General features: G+C 41.4%; 1 protein-coding gene across 9 annotated transcripts in view; it reads left to right on the top strand.

The window, feature by feature from the left end:
- The window catches only part of sdk2b (sidekick cell adhesion molecule 2b), a 331,862-nt gene that overhangs the window by 226,375 nt on the left and 88,783 nt on the right, over positions 1 to 16,704 (top strand). For all 9 annotated transcript variants that reach the window (XM_054800274.1, XM_054800271.1, XM_054800269.1 and 6 more), the window contains exon 2: positions 2,286 to 2,445. In XM_054800274.1, the coding sequence (XP_054656249.1) occupies positions 2,286 to 2,445 (160 nt within the window). The remainder of the gene's footprint in view (positions 1 to 2,285; positions 2,446 to 16,704) is intronic.

Below are 16,704 nucleotides of genomic sequence, written 5' to 3'. Positions count from 1 at the left end.
TCGTCTTGGGCACCACCTGTTGGAGGCCTTCGGACCTCAATGTGCGCGCTGGAGTGTACATTTGCATGAGGTCCGAGATGTAGTGGGGGGCCAGCCCATTCAACGCCTTAAAAACAAACAATAAAATCTTAAAGTCAGTTCTAAAATGCAGAGGCAACCAGTGCAGGGGAGCTAAAATTGGGGTAATATTCTCCCTTTTTTTGGTGATATCCTCCTCCTCCTCCTCGTCCTCATCCTCGTCCGCCGGAGCTTGTCACAGCAAAGTGGAAGAAGAAAATATAAGCACAATAGATCATCCTGACAGTTTAATTTGGCTGCTTGATTATCAGTCAATTTGATAATTATATCATGCAGCCATCCAATTAATGTGTTCTATATTTACAATCATCATCAAGTGAGCTCTCGGCGTTGGCGTCGTTCATCAGGAGTGAGATACGAGTGTCTCCGGGGGGACGTGACACTTTGCCAGCGCCTCCTTGATTGAGATGTCAAGAAAGAAATGAGTGTGCGTGGCTTCAGAGAGAGAGAGAGAGGGGGGGGGGTGCCAAGAAGAGTAGAAGCTAGCTTGTTGCGCAGCCAACGCAAACAAACAAGCAGGCTTTAGTGCGGATCAGCCAGGATGGCGTGCGGGCACGTTCACAGCGCTCGTCCCATCTGCAGCGTGTTGACATGTTTGCACGGACGCCGTAATCACCTCGCACCGCAGTTTGCTTTCGTCTTTGCCGAGCATCTGAGCATCCGCCGTGTCGTGTCGGAACATCGCAAGCCTCGATGACGCGTGTCGGTGCGGCTTATCTGCTACGGCTGCAGGCGTGGAAAGTACAGTGGCCGACGGGGGGCACACGTGCGCACGCAGGAAGGATCTAACAGCACAAACACACAAAAAGAAGCGCCGCAAATGAAAAATAGACACGTATCCCTCAGGATGTGCTGTGTTTGTTCTGTCAATTTGCAACATTTCTTTCATGCAGGTGTTTTTTAGGGTTTGTGTGTGTTTTTAGCATTTTCCTGTTGCATTTCTTTTATGGAGTTTGTGTGCTTTTGCCTTTGGACCATTTCTCTTTTGCTGTGTTACTGCTTTTACTGTTATTTTACAAATCTTTCCACTTTCTTCTAAAATAATGTTGGTAGATGCCCTGCTTGTAATATTATGACTTTATTCAGGTCACTTATTGATTTTATTCCCATGATATTATAACATTTTCCAAAAATGACAGCTTAAATTTGTTCTGACTCTTTCTCATAATTTTGTATTTTAAAAATTAACATATTTTTTTATTTGATATTTCTACTAAAGTGACATTATTTTTCCTCATATTTCCATTTTTTCTCGTAAAATTACAGCTTTTTTGTCATTCAATTATGACTTTGTTCTCCTTAATATTTTCACTTTATTTTTGTAAAATTACAGCTTTTTAAAAATGTTTTATTTAAATATCAGGAGTTTATTCACTGCCATTGGCTGGCAACCAGTCCAGGGTGTACCTCGCCTGTCGCCCGAAGTCAGCTGGGATAGGCTCCAGCATGCCCCCGTGACCCTAATGAGGATAAGCGGCATAGAAAATGAATGGATGGATGAAGTTTATTCACATAAAATTGTGGGGGCGGGTTTCTCTCTGTAGAATACAAATTCTCTTCATATTTTGTGTTTATTCTCATACAAATACTTTCTTCATTTCGGCTGTTGTTTTTTTTCCAACTATTTCAACTTTCTACTTGTAAATTTCCCATTTGGACTTTATTCTCGTAGCACTATAACTTTTGATGACAACTATATTATGACTTTCTTTTAATGCTTTTTTAAAATATTTCAACTTTATGCAATTAAATGACATTTTTTTTAAGTTTATTTTGGTAAAATTGCAACTTTTTCCTTTTAATATTTTGACTTTATTCTTGTAACATTACTGCTGATTTTTCCATTTTTGCTGCTGTTGTTATTTTTAGCTTTCTTGTTAAATGATACTTTTTAGAGCCACTTTGGACACCCCTGCAATAAATCCTAATATATTTTAAAAAATTTGCCATTTTTACATATTTTGGAATTTATTTTTTCTTTATAAAATTGTTCCAGATATGTTTTTGGGTTTTTTGTTTGTTTGTTTTTTACTTTGATGTATTGTTGTTATGCAAATTTGTAGCTGGCGGAGCGGAGCAGGAGGGGATAGAGAAGAAGAGAAAAGAAAACAAATCCAACCAAATGACCCTTCCTGCTTTCTGCTTATGAATTCATTTCTGAAGTGATTGTCTGTCCTCATGGTGGTTGCTGCTGCTGTTCTGTGCAGACGACGTCCCTCCCTACTTCAAGACGGAGCCCGTTCGCAGTCAGCTGCACTTGGAGCGGAACCGGCTGGTGCTGACCTGCATGGCCGAGGGCAGCTGGCCTCTGGAGTTCAAGTGGATCCACAACAGCACCGAGCTGACCCGCTTCTCGCTGGAGTACAGGTGAGGGATGCTGTTTAAAATGAGAAAGTTACAAAACAAAATGAAGGTGTCATTTTTGGGGGAAAATTTGGTTTGGGAAAAGTTGTAATATTGTGGTAATAAAAATGTAAATATTATGGGAATAAAGTCATAACATTATGAGTAGAAAATGTACCAATTTAAATATTTGGCAAAAGAAATGAATTATATATAATTTCTTAGCATATTTACAAAATATCAAAGTGACAAAGTTGCGTCTTTTCACTTTTCACTATGTGGCCCTCGCTGGAAAAACCGTTGGACACGCCCTGACGTAGAAGATATTTGAGAAATGTGTGTTGAAAATGTCTTGTCATTGTCAGGAAGTGGTCCAGCTGGATGGCGTTAGTTGGGTGACGTCCTGGCATTGCCCTTATGTCCATGTGATTTATTTCCAGGGCAAGCTGAAAGAGCAACAATGTGCTGATTCGTGGCAGAAGCTGCAGCATCTCTCCTGAAAGATGTTATACACTAAATACAACATAGCGCATAAACTCATCTTCTTTTCCTTGCGTTGCCCTTCTGACGCTGTAAACTCCATCCCTTCCTCACCAGGCAGCCTCAGTGCGTGCGTGTGCGTGCAGTGGTAGTGGGGGCGGGGGAGCGGCAGATAACGCGTCTTTAACGGTAACTAGAAGATTGTTATCGGGCAGCAACACAGCCTTATCTCACTGAGCCCCTGTGTGTGTGTGTGTGTGTGTGTGTGTGTGTGCACTGACACACACTGCTGATCATACAGGACATGGAAAAAAGAAATTAAGAAAAAAAGGGATGCCAGCCAGGCTCGATGATGTCACTGGTCATTTCTTGCAGATGTCCAGAGGCTGATAAGAGCAGAGAAGCATCCCAGAAGTGCTCCCAATAGACCCCAAGTGTGTTGCAACACAACACACGCTCACTACCTTGTTGCCATCGCTCACACAGCAGATTCAGAATCATAAAAAGCGAGCCAAGCAGCACGGAGGTTATGTTTTTGCCGGCCTTTGTCTGTTTGTGTTCAAAATAACTTGAAAAATTCCGAATGGATTTGGATGAAATTTTCAGGAGTTGTCGGAACTGGGATATGGAAGAACTCATTCAATTTTGGGGTGTGGGTGATCCAAAATTTCTAAATGTTCCCAAAAGGCAGCCTTTTCCCTCCAACTAATTATTATTACCTTCAACTACTGCCACATTTCTCAACCCATTCAAGCCATTCCAACATCAAACTGTTCAACACGTGCAGGACATTCAGGCTACCGAAATTTATACTGAAAAACAATTCCAAATGTTCCCCAAATTCACACTTTTCCATAAAACTGCTGTTACCTCCAAGTACTTCCTCATTTCTCATCAGATTCAACTCCGGAACGCAAAATGCCTCTGATCTCAAGCGTTCTAACTACTTCCATTTTCCATCCCCGGTACATTGCGCTATCATGCTAGGGGTTAGCATGTTAACGTTAGCATTGCTAGCATGCTGATGTTAGCAGACTAGCATTTTTAGCTATATTCATGGGGAGACACATATATAAACACTTAACACTATCATGCTGCGTCTTAGCATGCTAACATCAACGCGCCAGCATTGATAGCATGCTAACATTAGCAAAGTAGCGTATATGGCCATTTTCATTGCACGACACATATATAAACACTTAGCACTATTATGCTATGTGTTAGCATGCTCACATTAACATGTTAGCATTGATAGAATTTAGTGTTAGCTTGCATAGCCATTTTCATAGCTGGACATTTAAATAAACACTTACCGCTATTATACTTTATGTTATCATTGGTAGCATGCTAATTTTAGCAATGTAAATATGTAGATAAAATAAATGTAGGACTAATATTTATGGTGTAAATCACAATATGGGGGAACTATGGCGCTTGGCGCTCTCCCGGTGCTTTTCTAGTTAGAATAATATTACTGACTTTTTATGGACAGAGGGTCAGAATATACTGTAAGCATAAAAAAAGAGTATATATTCAGCAATAATTAGGGATGCAAGATGCCCATGTGAGGGAATTATGATGCCATACTAATAAATCTGATTACATTAAAAACAACTCAGATAACCGATCATTTAAAACAGCACGCCAATGAGGTGAGATTACCCGTACTGTGCGGGTGAGCAAATCAAGTGCGAACTGAAAAAGAACCACTAGGAACTCTCCCAATGCTAACATGTGTGAGTCTATATTATGTCTTATTTATGTCTTAAAAGTATTATTTTCTCTTATGACTACAATGTTGGGTAACAGGGATTTAAAGGTGACTATGGGGTTGCTATTTCATGTCTAGAGGGCTCTAATGTTAAAAAATCTATTTAAAAAGTGTTAAACAACTTTTTATATGCTCTAAAAATGGGTAAATGAATTAAAATACAAATGTAAGTCATTCAGAAGACACATTCCAAGATGTGATGATATGTAGTATTCTACACTGGTCACTAGGTGTCAGTTATGTCCAATGTTACACTGACGAGACAATAGCCACCACAGGAAGTACAGGAAGTTAAAAAAGGAACAACAAGGAACTCTCTCAATGCTAACATGTGAGTTGATATCATGTCATATGTTCTCTTACTATGTCTACTATATTGGGTAATAGGAGTGTAAAGGTGACTATAGGGGTGTTATGTCATTTTAGAGGGCTCTAATAATGTAAAAAAATATATATTTTGAATGATCCTACTTTATGGCAGCGCCGGGTCTGGAAGCAATAAACTGCCATAAACGAGGGACTACTGTACATTTCTTTTATCACTGTAGAACTTGTTTGCAATGCTCTGTATCACCACCTGCTGGACTGGAGTGGAACAGCGTCTTTGAGATCGTTTGGCTTTTTTTATTTCCCTCAAGATCCGCAATTAGAAATGCGCTTTTCCTTACATATGTAATATATATGGACGTGCAGGTGTACCTAATATTGTGGCCAGTGAAGCGTACAACAGGAAGTCAGTGTGATCTAGCAGTCCAACTTTTTATGCAGCACATGAAACTTGTCTGATTTAACTTTTTTCTTCTTTTTTTTTTTTCTATTGGGCTCCATCCTTGCTGACAGCGTTTCCTTTGATCCATATTTCAAACCGGTCCGTCCCAAATTAATGCAACGGCGGCCTTTTTAAGTCAGGAGAAGACCCTTTTTTCTTTTTTTCCTCAAAAATTCAACCACAGCGGCATGTTTGACTGCTCGTCTCCTAAGAACGCCAACCGTGGTTAAAAAAGTAACAAAAAGAGAACTAGCATAGCATAACTAGCTTCCACTGTAATTGATGACATAAAAGACATCATGTGACTCTGTCAGTCTATAAATACAGCGCATGGCTTCCTGTCCCATGACACACCTTCATGAACAGACGTAATTATCAAGCGAACGTGCAGGCTTTGATTCCTTATTTCACAGGAGGGGGCGCGTCCTCGCAGGACGTGGTGGTGAAAGTGGCAAAGTGCGAGAGAGGACGTAATCAATCCAGCCAAAAAAGAAAATGAAATTGCACGACGGCGAAGATACGACAGCATCTGGGACGGACGGTTTATCTCCACGTTCTAAGCGTCCGCCGTCGTTGCTGTCAAGTTTTTGAAGAGCATAAATTAGTTTTGGCTGCAACACAAAACAAGAGCAATTGGTTTTGGGTTTTTTTTTGGGGGGGGGGGCAATAGCAGAAAATGACCATGTGTCGCTTGACGAGTGACTTCCATATGGAGTTTTGTTGAGATTTGTCTGCCTGTCGTTTTTCAGTCCACCTGAAGCTGCGTGACTTCCATCTACTCGGCTGGAGGGAGGAGATAGCTGGCTGAGACATGAGGGAAAAGCAGTCACGTGTTTGCGTTACAGTAAGAGAAGGAAGCCTATTTGCTTTGAACACCCCGGTCAGAACAGCCCGGGTAGCTGACTTCCGCGGTTCAGTTAGGGTGGTTGTTTATTTGCGGCGCTCTACGGGTCACACAACCCCAACACACGACTCACATGTAGCTTTTGCTTCAGCGCGAGCTAACTGCCGTCGTCGTTCCATAAGCGTGATGTTGTATAGGGCTGCAGCTAAAACTTGTTTGGAATAATGGGCCGAGTAATGGGCTAGGCCAGGGGTCGGCAACCTTTACCATGAAAAGAGCCATTTGGGCCTGTTTCCTTCCTGTTCCTCCTGGTGGACTGACGAGCCACACCTATTTTTATCTGGCAGTTACACTGTGTGGAACACAATGATGATGCAAATAGGATTTTAGTATCATAAACATAAAATGTTATATTTTTCAATGAAATTGATGGATGGCATTGATATCAATCTCGGACAACTGTCATAGTTAGTTTGCCAGGTGAGCCCGATTAAAAGAAAACCACTTATAAATGGTGCTCCACATTATTAAGCATGCCACTGATTTCAAGCAATACGGGAAAGAAAAAGGACAAAAACAGCGTCAAGTATTGCAATGCCTTAGACAAGGCATGAAAACATTCAATAATTCACAAAAACCTTCGTACAGTGAAGACATTTGTGGCTGATTGAGATGACAGCCGGGATTGTGCTGATGAATTCATGATGAGAAAGGTTTCTGCCAGACTGCTAAAAAGCCATGACAAAGCAGCAAACAGGTATTTGAAGCTGCTGGTGCCTCTGAAGTCCCACGAACCTCAAGGTGTAGGATCCTCCAGAGGCTTGCAGTTACCCATAAACCGACTATTTGGCCACCCCTAACCAATACTCACAAGCAAAAACAGCTGCAGTGGGCCAACAAATACATGGAGATTCATTTTCAAACAATCCTGTTTACTGATGAGGGCCGTGCAACCTTGGGAGGTCCGGGTGGATGAAGTAGAGTACTGCCAGCATATCTCAACAAGGCTGTGATGGCAGCAAGGAGGTGGCTGAGTCATGTTTGGGATCCGAAACATTGGGAGAGAGCTGGTAGGCCCTTTATGGTCATTGAAGGTGTGAAAATGACCTCAGCAAAGTATGTAGAGTTTCTGACTGACCACTTTCTTCCATGGTACAATATGAAGAACCTTACCTTCTGTAGTAAAATGACCTTTATGCATGACAATGCACCATCTCATGATGCAAAGAATACCCTACCTCTCTGTCATTGGCTGTTATGACATAAAAGGAGGAAACTCATGGCCCCCTTTTTTCCCAGACCTTAACCCAATTGAGAACTTATGCAGCATCGTCAAGCAAAAAAATCTGAGGGTGGAAGGCAGATCACAACAGTGAAAATAGTAGACAGTAAATATGACCTCCTTATGCTGCAAATTCAACAGATGACCATTTTCGGTTCTTAACAACCAGTGAAATGCTTTGAAACTCTGCATAATAATGTGGAACAGTGCATTTAAATTTTTTATTTTTTGAAAAAAATGCTTTTATCAGTGGGAGGTTTGTTCAATAACATTCAAATTTTACTCTAAAAGTTGAGAACTTGAAAATTAGGATGACTGTAATTTATATTGATTATTTAGCAAAATGAGAGAAAAACACCATTTGCATAATAATTTGGAACACATCCGCATGATTACACAGTCGGTATTTTTCAATTTTGTTTGATTTAAGTTATATATATAGGCCTGCCACGATAACACATTTTGCTGGACAATAATTGTCCTGCAAATTATTGCCCATAAAGGATATTATTGTCAACATTATTTTTTTACCATTTTTTCATTATATTGTTCAATCCCAAAGACGTATTTTTATGTTTTTGTGTGCGAGAGGCAAAAAGAGGTGATGACACAACTGAGCACAAATAAATGTCACTGTTGAAGCAGTTTTGAGCCATAAAAACGGCCACAAAGTGGCAGAAGTGCATTTGATAAGAGCTCGGTGTGGATCATTTGCATGTAAAAGCACACTCGACAGCAAAGAGGAAGTGAAAGTGCATGGAGGAGTGTAGCGTGCAGAAGCTTATGCATTGCAGGCAAAATTTAACGCATGCGCACACATGCACACGCACACACACGTGCGCACATGCGTGCACACACAGTTTAGTTCCAAATGTGAAAATTGTAAATGGTTTATGGTGTTATATTTGTAAATAAATTCTTATTTTGATGTAAAACAACGCTTTTGTGTGTTGTTAATGTTGTGGTGTAGTTGTTTAGATACTTGAGCTGTCATAAAAGCAAAAAAAAATATTTGTGTCAAAGTGAAAGTTATGCTTGAAATGTATGTTCACAAAAAGCTGGTGTTCTCCCTTTTTTAGTCAGGAACGGATATTTTCTTGAAACTTAGCTATGTTCTACTGCTGATTACTAAAGAACAGAAAAAGGTAGAGACAAACTTGTTTTCTGACGAAAGACGGGAGTCTAATCTTTCTTTTGGTAGGTTCCATGCTTACATGGCCGCCGAACACAATATTCTGTGTGTCTTGAAAGATCAGTAAAAATTGTCTAAAATGGCCGCTACTGAAGGGGTTGTCTTTTGAAAAATGGCTGTGATTGAATGAGTGCAAGTACAGTAGTGCCTTGGTTAACGTCATGAATCTATTCCAGAAGGTCAGACTCAAACCAAAACGGACTCTAACCAAAGCAACTTTTCCCATAGAAAATAATGTAAATCCAATTTACCCGGCCCAGACACCCACAAATGTTAACACCAATCACATTTTATAGACAATAATTACAGTTTTACGTTAAGAAAATGATGCAATGACAAATGAGTGTGCAAATTTACATTTTACATTTGCAGTACATAGACTGTTACGTGGGAACCGGAGTGTGTGCACCGCAGCCGATGACGGAGCCGCTCCCATCACACTTACCTACCTCTGAAATGATGACAGTCTTGTCCTTAAGCCACAAAAATTGGGAGGTCTTGCACCCTTGTCTCGGCACGGTCCATCGTCCGTGTGTATGTCACGTCGTGTGTGTGATATAAACAACATAAAAAGGTGGCCGCGGCCCACAATGCATTGTGCGATCACGTGCAAGTATTGTGAGATTTTGTCTTGGCCGCGTGATCCAAGATCGCGGCGTGAAGAAAGCAGACGGTATTTGGGCCGGGCGAACACAAGCCAAGGCAAAAAGTTTGTTTTTTCACCAAAAAACACGCTAACCGGAGCGAACGTTAAGCGAGGTGCCGCTGTACATCGTAAACAGCAATAAACTTGAATTTCTCAAGCGTATGTTACATAACAAGGTCGGCTGGCATCTTTTGTGTTGTGGCTAGCATGCTAGCAAGCCACTCGTATGACTGAGATGCGATGTGCTGTGTGCTTTGTTCCTTCATCACCTCGTACGCCACCACCATGATAGACTGCGTGCTCAGAGAAGCACACAGTGGGATACGCACGCCAACACACACATACAGCGTATATGTTTGAGTGGGCTGAATAGGAAGAAAATCATTGTTGTCCAAAGCCAATCAATAAGGCGTCGTATATTTGATGTTTGTTGTTGCACGATTGTCAACGAGGCGGCTTTCTTTTCGCCTTACCTCCGCTTGGGATCGATGAAAATGAGTTTGTGTCACGGCGTCCTGCCTTTTCATCGCCGCCATCCTTTGTCGTCACGTCAAAACAGTCCATGTTGACGGCGTAGACCTCCACTGTACGTTTGTGCAAAGGTCTCCATTGTGTTGTAAACACATTCAGCACATGACAGCCTACTAGAAATCAGTAGAATGCCGTTTGTTTCAGGTCCAGCGGGGCCTCGTGTTATATTCCCAGCATTTAGAAGAGAGTCAACACAAAAGTACAGCGTCAATATGGCTGCCTGGTCTTGGCTACCAATTCCAGCTTTATTGTAATCTTTTTCAATATTCAAGCTTCTTTTCATTTTCTGCTATAACACAATTGCTGCGCAATGGTTTTAAGGAAAAGTGCACTTTTTAAAAAAATGTCATCCACAATCCTTATGTGAGACATGAACACAAACAAGAAATAAAAACAGCTAAAAAGAGGCAGCTAAGAATGCACGTAATGGGACTCACCTATTCCGCCTATGAAGCCTTCTGAAAAAACCTCCAAAAAGCACCAACAAGGCTTCATTTACATAATGTGACCTGCATATTCACCAAGCTTGTTATCATTGTTGTTCTTAACATTGTCACGCCCCAGGAACTATGTTACTGGTGTAGTGACACCTCGCCACACCACAGCGGCTACCGACTAGCCGGCTAGCGACTAGTTTCACCACACGCTCGCTCACAATGCCTCAGGCCGCAAGCAAAAGATAACGCTACATATCGGAGCTGCCGCCACTGCTGCTGTATTTTTGTTTTTCCGCAAGGTGTAGCGTTCCTTTCTATGTTGCTATGAGAAATCAATGCACCCAGGAAGGAAGTTCCCAAAATAGTGTAAGTATTCCATGAATCATGAATGTAGCTGTTACTACCTGCTCACAGCACGGATAGAAAACCACTAAACCTTGTTGGAGCTTCTTGGAGGTGTTTTAATAGCAGCCTTTCTAGGCGGGATAGGTGTATCCCATTACGTGCATGAATTACCTGCCTCTTTTTACCTCTTTTTATATCTTTAGAACGCACAGAAAAGGGTTAGGGGTTAGGGTTAGCGTTAGATGTATGTTCATGTCTCACATATGTCACATGAAGATTGTGGACGATGGGCAAAATTCCCAAAATAAGTGCACTTTTCCTCTAAATGGTTGGATTGCCCTTTAAAGCAAATTGCGTTGAATTTTCATTGTTGGAGCATTTGTCTATTCTGACTTGCCGTATTTCACTTTTTCCTACTGAGCGCTCTAGAAATGAGTGATATGCGATACCACTGATTTCGTTTCTGATCCGATACTGAGTAAAATTCAGGCTGGTATTGGCAATAAGGATCCTATACTTTGTGCAAATTGACCTAATGTGTTTGGTAAATTTTAAAAGGTTGTGTATTTCATATCACAGCAGAAATAATACAAGGAATTTAATTAATTTTCAATCTAAAATAAATAATTTAAATAAGTAATTAATCACTAATTGAAGTAATTGATTGTTATTTTTTTTAAACCCTGAAGTATATAGAGGTAGTGGCGTGATTTAAATATCCATCCATCCATTTTCTATATCGCTTCTCCTCATTAGGGTCGTGGGGGCATGCTGGAGCCTATCCCAGCTGACTGCTGGCGACAGGCGGGGTACACCCTGGACTGGTCTCCAGCCAATGGCAGGGCACATATAGACAAACAACCATTCACTCTCACATTCATATCTATGGACAATTTAGAGTCTCCAATGAAGCTAACATGCATGTTTTTGGAATGTGGGAGGAAACCGGAGTACCCGGAGAAAACCCACACGCACACAGGGAGAACATGCAAACTCCACACAGAAATTCAAACCCGGGTCTTCCCGATCTCCTGACTGACTGTGTGGCCAACATGCTAACCACTAGACCACCGTGCGGCCCGCAATAGTACATAATGAATAATAATAATAATACATCATAATAATAATATGCTATGATAGTATTACATCATAATTTAATACTGTAAGTCCAGTCATGTGTGTGTTCCCCTCTCCCGCCCCCCTCTGTTGTGTTGAAAAGGAAATGCGGGGGAGGAATGATTTGCTTAGTCTTTCGGTTGGGCAGGGCAGTGATAGTAATCTGCCACTGGAAATTTAGGGTTGTTTATTGGAACAATGGAAGTGAAAACACACAACTAGAATGAATACAACACAAAAAACGGACAAAATCATATAAAATATGTGAAAAGGGTATTTTAAGGCAAAATAAATGATTAAGAACTACTGTAAGAATGAAAAATGTATTCACACATGGCTCCGTTTACGAGCGGTCATCCTTTCACCAGACAAACGTTTCAGACACAATACTCAAAAGTATTGATGTTTTGATCTGAGAATTGATTTCAGAGCATCACGAGCCGGTGTCGGCTGTCTCGATACTTCAGTATCAAGCCGCACATGACTATTAAACGCTGCCAAATAACATTGCTGTAAGTATGATATGTACGCCACGTGTTACGCTTATACGTTACTAGGGATGTACATTTTTCATATGTCCATTTAGCTCAGTAATAAGCCTTGTATTGAATTCATTTCCTTACTGATTTTTGTACGTTATGTGCCAAACCATGAGTTTATGGCCATAACAGCCAATGACAGAGAGGTTGGCATTCTTTGCATCATGAGGTGGTGCATTGTCATACATCAAGGTCATTTTGCTACAGAAGGTGAGCAAATTCAAAAAACAATACAAGCTGTTGATGTTTGCTAAATACAAGGCAGAAGAGTCTTCATCATTACAACGATGGTTCTGTCTTGCTTGTTTTTTATTGTTATTATTTATTATTTATTATTACACTGATTATAATATCAAATATGACATGGAAAGCAGGAAGTGAATAATATGTACTGTACTAGATGTGGAATGGATGGGCGGTAGGATTGGACATGTGGAACTGTGAAAGGATGATTCATGAGATGTATTCCATTGGAACCTTCATGTTCAAATAAACTAAACCAAACCAAACCAAACCAAGGTAGGGTTCTTCATATTGTACCATGGAAGAAAGTGGTCAGTCAGAAACTCTACATACTTTGCTGAGGTCATTTTCACACCTTTAATGACCATAAAGGGCCTACCAGCTCTCTCCCAATGATTCCGATCCCAAACATGACTCAGCCACCTCCTTGCTGCCATCACAGCCTTGTTGAGATATGCTGGCAGTACTCTACTTCATCCATCCGGACCTCCCAAGGTTGCACGGCCCTCATCAGTAAACAGGATTGTTTGAAAATGAATCTCCATGTATTTGTTGGCCCACTGCAGCTGTTTTTGCTTGTGAGTATTGGTTAGGGGTGGCCAAATAGTCGGTTTATGGGTAACTGCAAGCCTCTGGAGGATCCTACACCTTGAGGTTCGTGGGACTTCAGAGGCACCAGCAGCTTCAAATACCTGTTTGCTGCTTTGTCATGGCTTTTTAGCAGTCTGGCAGAAACCTTTCTCATCATGAATTCATCAGCACAATCCCGGCTGTCATCTCAATCAGCCACAAATGTCTTCACCGTACGAAGGTTTTTGTGAATTATTGAATGTTTTCATGCCTTGTCTAAGGCATTGCAATACTTGACGCTGTTTTTGTCCTTTTTCTTTCCCGTATTGCTTGAAATTTGTGGCATGCTTAATAATGTGGAGCACCATTTATAAGTGGTTTTCTTTTAATCGGGCTCACCTGGCAATTGATTGACATCAGTAATCACTAAAAAACACAATGCCATCCATGAACTTAATTGAAAAACAAAAAATATGATGTTTATGATTCTAAAATCCTATTTGCAAAATAATTTATCACACAATGTATATGATATACATCAGTTTTAGGCTGCAGTACGTTATGTGTGGCCTCCTGGGTGATTATTGTGCACGATGTTATCCATCTGCCGAGCTACAAATCCCTTCAATTCTACTTTTTAGTGAGCCAAGGCAGCGAATAACGACTGTAAGTGAGCGCATTGCACATCCACACACACAAACACAACATTTTATTTATTTATATTTGCCTCTTTCTTCACTGGCCTCCACCTTCGGACTTGTTTTATTGTGCTTGGTCACACAAACAAAGATGGATAGGATGCACAGTGAGAGATGTAAACAAAGGAATGTATAGTGCGTTGATGCTGTGGCAGATAGCAAATGGATGCTTTTAGTTACTGAAGGGAATGCATTAAGGTCACACCCGGGGAGAGATGCAGGCTGCCTGGCTGCTTGGATGCCTCTACCCCCGTCCCCCCTGAGCCCCCCAGCCAAGCCGCCCTCCTGACATGATACGATTTAAGCGCACGTACAAAGTGGAGGGCAAGTTTTTCTGGGATAATTGGATGCTGGTGCCCGCTACTCGCCCTTCTTTACGTGGCCACCGCTGATCTCATTAGGACCAACGCGGTGGTGGAATATGAGCCAGAATAACAAAAATAAAATCAATCCAACTGCACCGACTCAGGCGAAATGTGCTTAGTTTACATCAACACTTACGATAACCTTGCTGAGACACTTTGCTTGCTTCAGTATCTCCCTTTCACGTCACATGGAATCATGAAAATGGAATCAATCAGCCGTCACCACCTTTTCACTTTTCAGCGTTTTTGACTGGCATCAACGTAGGTTTACCAGGCGATGACTAATGCAGACTTTTTTTGATAGGATTCAAGCACAGTTCATGTTTAATGTCTTCGTTACCTTGCAGTAGTTTGCAGCAAACCAATGAAGCAAAAACAATTGAAACCATTTAAATATCGCTGCACAATTCATCAGCCATCCATTTCAAGTTTGTACGGTTTGAGCGTGAGTCCAAATGACATGAAACGGATTCAAAAATATGAATTGAAAAGGTATACTTCTGGGCTGAATCATTTCAAGTGTGACGTGTGAATCTAGTATACTCAGTCAAAAGACATCCCCTCCAGTAGCGGCCATTTTACACCATTTTGACTGATCTTTCAAGGCACACAGAATATTGTGCTACTATGCTAATGTTAGCATTGCTATCATGCTAACATTAGCACAGTAGCATTTTCTGCCATTTCTTAGCTACACACTTATTGTATATAAACACTTACCACTATTATGCTAGGTGTTAGCATGCTAACATTAGCCATCTAAATATGTAGATAAAATAATTGTAGGACTAATATTTATGATGTAAATCACAATTTGGGGGGGAACTATGGCGCTTGGCTTTTCAACTCTGTCTGTTTGTTTGTTCGTGTTCAAAATAACTTGAAAAGTTTCAAATGGATTTGGATGAAATTTTGAGGAATTGGGGGAAATGGGATATGGAAGAACTGATTCAATTTTGGGGGTCATCCGGGTCACCGTCTGGATCCAGGAATTTTTAAAAGGACTCTTTAACGTTGCGAGATAGGACAATTTTCGCTATTTGTGCATATAATGCCACAAACAAATGGTCAGAGCATTTGGAAAAAAAATACGGGACACATTTCCAACAGGTTCTACAAAATGTTATAAAGACTGATCCAGATAATGGAATAATTCTGGATACTATGATCCAGAATATGAAAAAATAAGGGACCTTTGGAAGACAACAAATGAAGCTTTAAACCTGCGACAAACGCCATTAGATAGAGCCGAGACACTGGAATCTGGAGTGTGCCGACGCATTTGTTACGGAAAATGGCAACTACAGAACTAATATTGATATCATCATGAATCCAATTCATGGTCAGGGAATCTAAAGATGCAGATAAAACAAATGAAGCACTAATACTTATGCTGTAAATTGTCATGTGGGGGGAAGTATGGCGCTTGGCTGTTGTGTTCTCTTTTTACTTTTCTTATTAAATGATATTTTTAGAATGTGCTGTGGGCCGCAAATGGCCCCCAGGCTGCACTTTGGGCACCCCGGGTGTAGCTAAAGTAAGAAAGAAAGAACAGCATAGATTTGTATTGTGTCCTGATGTAAAAAGATATCATAAAGTGCTGAGCCTTTGTACATGAACTGGATAATCATCTTCCATAATCGCCGTTAAAATAAAAAGTAATTGTAGTCCACTCCGGTCACAGCAATCTTGCTGCCCCGCCAATTGTCCACTCCCCTCCTTCGTCTCCTTCTTTTCGTCCTTCCATCACGCCTTCCTCCTACTTGCCCCCCCATAATTCCTCCTGAGTGGGGCTAATTAAAGGCGATGTGAGGGGGTGTGCTGACCACAGGAACATCAATCAATCTCTGTCCAACGCCGCCATCTCCCGCAGACCCCCACCTCCCTCTCCGTCCACCTTCCCTCCTGCCAGTCCGCCACCACCTGCTGATGCCGGCGCTCGCCCCAAAGGTTAATTGTATTCATTATAAGGGACGGAGCGGAAGTGAGAGAGGGAGCGGGAAGAAGCGTTTGAAGTGTCGCTGGCCACCTGTCACTCCGGCTGACGTCTGCTTCTTCTCTGCCCAAATGTACCTTTCACCTTTTCATCTGACTTTTTACTTCCTGTAGGACAGGCGGCCCGGGGGAAGTTAGCCGCCCTCAGCTCGCTTTTCAACATTTTTTATTGGCCCACGGCATCGTCTCAGCTAAAAACACCAAGGCATTACGGCAGGTCCAAGGTCTGCACACGGCTTCCCTTCCTACGACCTTCCTCATTTAGCAACTAGCCTACATGAACACCCAGGTCACTCACGCGCTACACCAGGGGTGTCCAGACTTTTTTCCCAGCGAGGGTCACATAGTGAAAAATGCCACTTTGATTTTTTGTAAAGCAGCACATGTATTTCGTCTCACCTTTGTCATGCAGCTGAAAAAACATTATTCATATCAGCGTCCCTCTTTGCCGTTTTTTGCT

Source organism: Dunckerocampus dactyliophorus, chromosome 15, assembly GCF_027744805.1.
Source record: "Dunckerocampus dactyliophorus isolate RoL2022-P2 chromosome 15, RoL_Ddac_1.1, whole genome shotgun sequence".
In the NCBI taxonomy this organism is placed as follows: domain Eukaryota; kingdom Metazoa; phylum Chordata; class Actinopteri; order Syngnathiformes; family Syngnathidae; genus Dunckerocampus; species Dunckerocampus dactyliophorus.
This window is presented reverse-complemented; position numbering and strand designations above follow the sequence as displayed.